At 36.5% G+C, this 5,994-nt stretch overlaps 1 protein-coding gene across 4 annotated transcripts in view; it reads right to left on the bottom strand.

Moving 5' to 3' along the window:
- SEMA3D (semaphorin 3D) overlaps positions 1–5,994 on the bottom strand; it is a 148,483-nt gene that overhangs the window by 98,765 nt on the left and 43,724 nt on the right. For all 4 annotated transcript variants that reach the window (XM_083815281.1, XM_083815279.1, XM_083815280.1 and 1 more), the window contains one exon: positions 4,232–4,420. In XM_083815281.1, the coding sequence (XP_083671407.1) occupies positions 4,232–4,346 (115 nt within the window). In that variant the 5' untranslated portion in view covers positions 4,347–4,420. The remainder of the gene's footprint in view (positions 1–4,231; positions 4,421–5,994) is intronic.

Here is a 5,994-nt window from a genome sequence, read left to right as displayed (position 1 = left end):
CAAGGTTGCCTTCAGTCTTGCCTTTCCTTGTGTGTTATGTCAAAATGTAGGAGCCTGATCCCCTGACCATCCATATCAGCACTGGTCACAGCAAGCATGTCTTGGTCCTGGTGCATGGCCACACTTCCTCTGCGTGGGAATGATATATGTTTGTGGATGTAAATATGGGTATATCACTGGTGACGATGTCCAGAGTGGGGTATGTTCCCCAGACAGCAAAACAGGGTGCACATTTTTGTAATACAAATGTATTCTCTGAGTGTCCAGACTACTCATAAAGTCAATGAAAAATAATTAAATAAAGCAAACCCATAGGCTTAAATTTGTAGTTAGGAGCCTGAGTTTCTACGGGAAAATTTTAGGAGGACCAAAAATAGAAAATTGTTGAAAAAAAATCTTTTGTTTTGTTGTGGTTTTATTTTGTTGTTGCTTTTGTTTCATTTTTTGTTTTGTTTTATTTTGTTTTCCCAGGAGGCATTCAACCTTCTGGCTTGGTTATTCCCTCTGATTCTCCTTATAAACTAAAACCCAGAAACACACACACACAAAAAAACTGTATAAAAGTACTTGCTAATAAATTTCCAAAGACCATTGCTCAAAAGATAGACAAAAATAGGACCGTCTACAAAAAATGATTTAAACATGTTTTTATGTACGAATTATAACACAGGAACTTCCCTTCCTTGGTAACAGAACTGGTGTCCTGTGAACAGTAGTATTGAATGAGATTAGTATATGATAATTTTCTTCATTTGCTGTAGAAGTTGAAATAAGGATGTTAAATGGGGTAGTCGACAGCAAAAATGTGCTGCTTGGGGAAGCTGAATGTCACTTCTGTGCTTGACGAGTTCTGCAGTTTGTGTGATGGCCATAGGTTATCTCCAGCTACATCAGAATGAATGATAAATACACACCATTGCTCTGAGAGTGAATGTAGTGTATTTAAAGACTATTAAAATATGGAGTATTACTCAAAAATCAGGCCCTAGCAGTAATCTTTTGGTAGACAGTTTGTTTACCTTATCCTAATCTTACAAACATAGCATAATAATAAGAATGACAGATAATCTTGTAAAAAATATCTAGGAAAGAAATTATGGACTATGTACTGAGAGGTATCGTGAAGAACAGTGATAATTTCTGGATTACGAACGGCATGCACCAATATCTAATAGCTAAATCTAAGTCATAAAAAGAAATACTGAAGAATTATTCAATTAATGAATCAGGAAAAAAATGGGAATATAAGATGACGTATGTAATTAAAGATCATAGCATATTATATCAACATAGGTGTAGAATATATTCTTAATTTTACACCTCTAGTAAAAAATTTTAATTGACTTGAGTTGATATATGTAGTTTTATGGGTGTATGATTTTTTGAATTTGTATTTTTAGAACTGGGCCAAAGAATGAAGGAAATCCACCGTATGGCATCATGTTGATACCCCTATGATTCACTGCAATATCTGCATCTTAACTTTTCCAGCCCAGACTTCTGCCCCTTAAAGTACCTCACAGAAGATGAAAACCCATAACTGCCATGCAGACAAGCCCCAAAATTTTAATTGCTCTCTGAACTCAGAGGACTTGTGACAAACAGAGCTTTATTGGAGCACTCTTGCGGTTGTAGACACTTCCTTAGCTACCCCACCCTGCTTCTTCTTCCTCTTCCTATATCCACCACCAGCTTCTTTCTTTCTCTCTCAATTTTCTCCTTCTCCATCTTCCTTTAATACAGTTACTTCTTCTTCCTCTCTTCCTGTCTCCTGTCTTTCTTCATCCTCAGCATGTATGCAATACTTGGCATGCTCTTTCTTATCCTTACTGTCAGGGAATGGGAAGAAGCAGTTTCCTAGCCCTCATCTGAGGTGTGTGCTACTACACTGCAGTAGCTACAGCTGTGAGATGAAGTAACTGCAGGGGAAAGTCCTGCTCACTTCCAGCTATACTGCCTTAGCATATGCTGGGCCATTCTGGGAAGATGGAGCTGTGCCATCCCATAAACACTTTGCATTTGGAAGAGGTTGAAACCTTCCCTTGAAAGACAACATTTTTAGCAGTGAAATGAACACATGTGTGATCAGGTCTTCAGAACTGCCTGACGTGGCCAAGTTTGGTCAGTTTTCCATAAAGATGGAAAAAGGCCTCATATTATCCTCATGATATTCAAACTCCAAAGAATGGAGGTGCCAGGACTTGTCAATGACATGACTCTAACAATTTTATGCGAATTGGCAAGACAGTTCATTTCTCTTACAACTTATGTGCAGAAACCTTGAAGTTATTTTGGCTGGAATGCTTGGGAAAAAAAGAAATTCAGAAAAAGAAAAGAAAAGTAAGTTTAGTTCTGACAACTGTATTAAATAGTCATGACATCTGACACACTGCTGTCAACAACAAAATCTTGATTTTGTTATGACATATACTAGCTGCATCATTTACAATGCAAAGTCCATCACCCATTGACAAGCAAGCTCCAAGAAAAAAATCAGAATTGCTCTTTAAAACCCAGACACGTGGCTGCAGGGTGGTTATTTGACCAGACTTGCAAACAACCAAATATCATCTGTGGATTAAACATGCCTGATCTTGGCTGTTTTTGAAGTGGATGGTCACACTAGAACTCTTCATATCATGGCTTAGAAAGACATCCAGTGTTTCTAGGAACCAAACACAGTATCTTAAAAATATATATATGTATATATATATGAATAATTCATTTGTTCTCCTCCTGTGTAAGAAAAGTGGCATTTTGCTTCAGAAAGAATAAAAGCTCCATGTTTTCCTTTACTTGTTCTCCATATATTATTCAGAGGTATAATATCAAATGAATAAAGCAGACAAGTTGTGGGGTTTTTTTGTTTGTTTTTTTGTTTTTTAATACTTTTTTCCCTCTTTCTTATTTTAATACTTCCAAAAGAAGTGTGAAAACAAACAAACAAAAAGCAGTAACTTATTTTCTTGTATGTTATGGAAAAACAAAAATTACCACCACCTGCCAAAAAAATAAAAAAATCAAAAAAAAAAAAAAGGAAAGAAAATCTGATAATTCTCTCCTTTGACTTTTCAGTTACTTCGCATCTCTCCAAATTAAGATTTATGTGCTGGTTTGTATATGTTGTTGCTTTTTTCCCCCTACAGGGATATAGGTGGATAAGTTTGGATAGGAAACTGTAACCCTCAAGCCAAACTGAAAGGTTTATAAAGTTGCTAATAAAAGTTTGGGTCAGGGCCTAAATATCAATCATCTGTTCATTGTCTTTTTGAACGAGCTCAGGCATTTTCCCAACCACTCCCAGCAGGTCTCTGCCACTATTTCAAACTAAGATTGCAGTGATTTTTTTTTCCCTGTGTTGACCTCAATAATTTTTCTCTCCCTTTCTCCTTACCTGCCAAATGCATCCATCAGGATTTTGCCAAAGGCTATCTGCTTTTGAAGTCAAGAGGAATTCACTAATCATGAGTGTCAAATCCACAATAAATGCCATTGCCATATGGTATATGCTGCTATTGGGAATTATCTCCAAAAGGCCTAGCTGTGAAAAGTCTGGCTATATGTTAGGGATTTTTTACTGCTAACGTTCATAACTCATGTCAGGTCTTTCAGTTTCTGTATTCATTGGCTTAAGTGAGTGTAACTGTTTCCTGAATTTATAAAAATGTTGTCAAGATCTCTTGATCTCTCTTCCTCTGTCTTTCTCTCGCAAACACATTCAAACACAGATATACACAGTGGAATTCCATACACACTGGTATACACATCTAGCAAAAGAGAAGCCTGTAAATAAATAATATTTCATTCTATTTACTCAATAAATTCCTCTGAGTATTAGAGCTCATGATAAACATATCATAACCACTGATGAAGGCTTTACAACCTCCTGTCCTGTCAGACCATCCTGAGTGTGATTCTGAAATGCATACAAAGACCAATGTTTGAAAAACTGAGAGCAAAATGAGCTCCCATAAGCACAGGGTGCTGACATAACTGAAAAATAACAATCTGGTGAGCATTTGCTTTAGCTAAAGGAGACGACATCAAAGTGATATATCTCTGTATCTTGTGAAAACTGTTCAAGTTTACTGTACAGTCAAAGCAACAAGAAATCCATTTTCTACAGAACATGGGCATTAAAGATTTTTTTTATAACTATATATTTAAACCCTTCAACCTTCTCAACATTCTCAACAAGAAATACACATAAGTAAGATTACACATAAATTACCTTTATAGGAAAGCTTGAGTCTTGGTATAGTTTGCTTTGATGTTCCAGTGACTGGAAGGAGCAGCATTGCTAAAGATAACAGGCAGCAGGCATTAGGTGCTTGAGAAGTTCTCATTCTGCTCTCTTCTTCTGTATCTTTTGCAGTATGGTGAAATACCTCTCCGCTATTTCAAACAATCCAAATTTAATCTGAAATCAAAAAGGAAACATCTGTAGATCTTTCGCATTATCATATAAATAATATTTCTGAAAGCAAGTCAGACCTATCTTTAAAGAGTAGCTAATTTAACACATTTGCTACAAAAGTTTGTTTTTTTTTGTTTTGTTTTGTTTTGTTTAGTATAAATCTAAATTTTGTATATCTGTTTCTTTAATACTACACTTACTTTAGGGATGGAAAAATATTTAAACTTTTCAAAAACCAATGTCTAGCATAGCTGAAGTCTAAGCAAAAATTAAATTAATGCAATATCCATAAAAAGATCATTTGCCACTCAAAAATATTCATGTATCTCATTAGTTCATACAGTTCCATTAGATTTCTTAAAAGTTTTATAACTCACTCTTTAGCTCAGTACAACAGCTATTGTATGTTTATGCTATGACTAGAATAAGCTGTAATATCTCAGATACCATGAGTGAACAAGTTGAGTTAACAGTGAGTACATACCCATCATAAACTTTCATAAATAAACTAAGAAAATTGGATACAGCAAGCTGTTGTGTTTAGTTTTAATAGAGAAAAAAGTCAACACAGATGATGGACTTAAATGTGCTTTGCAGTAAGATATTTTCAGTGGAATAACTGCCTCAATTCATCCACCAAAATGTCCTATAAACTTTAATGAGTGGTTCATGCCGAGGTCAATAGGCTGATATGGGACTATGTTAACACAGTATGCGACTAAGCCAGCTTTGCAACACTTTTCACTTAATAACAGTCATTCATATTCCATAAATCTTGAAGTGTTTAACAAAAGAAAGTGATTATCACTGTCCTTATTTTCCCTACACAAAATCGCAATCATAAAACTGTAGTGAACCTAATTCCTACAGGTCACACAGCCACCCCAGTAGCTGCACAGAAAGCAGCAACAGTTCTCCTGTTGTCTTGTTTTGTACCCAGTTATAAGGGATCCATTTTGCCTGCTTTTTTTTTTTTTTTAATTATTTGAAATTATTTGAAATGACATCCTGAGGTCCTAAAGGTTGAAGCTGATGTTTAATAAATCACAGAGGTCAGAGCATGAAAATATCCATGAGACCAGATACTTTCCCCTGGAGGTGCACCATAACAAGAGGCTAGGGAAGATAGCCAGCAAAATGACAAATGTCAATGTTTGAGTGATGTTGTAAACCAAGATGTAAGGAAATGTTATGGTTAGTAATGAGATTAATGGCTCGTGACTTGTCATGAAATTTTTTTCTGAAACGTACCAAAACAACCTGATAAAAAGAGTGATTTCAAAGGCCAGAATATCTATCACTTGCACAGGCACCAGGGGGAAGGCTCCTTGTGAGCCCACGAGAGATACAGTCCAGCTCACCCCCCTCATGAGCCACCCCTTGTCTTGAACTTCACCTAGCTGCAGCACTGGTGCCAGAACCCCTCTGCACGTTGCGGAGGCATCCAGAATCAATTCACCAGCTCATGAGGCAGGTAGTACCTCCTTCCTGGCACAAAGGGAGTGGAAAGAGGACTCCTTTAGCTCTCTCTGACAGAGGAAACCTCTCTCGGATGAAGTTGGGGCTTTCTGAGCCTC

Source organism: Anser anser (genome assembly GCF_964211835.1).
Source record: "Anser anser genome assembly, chromosome: 1".
Lineage (NCBI taxonomy): Eukaryota > Metazoa > Chordata > Aves > Anseriformes > Anatidae > Anser > Anser anser.
This window is presented reverse-complemented; position numbering and strand designations above follow the sequence as displayed.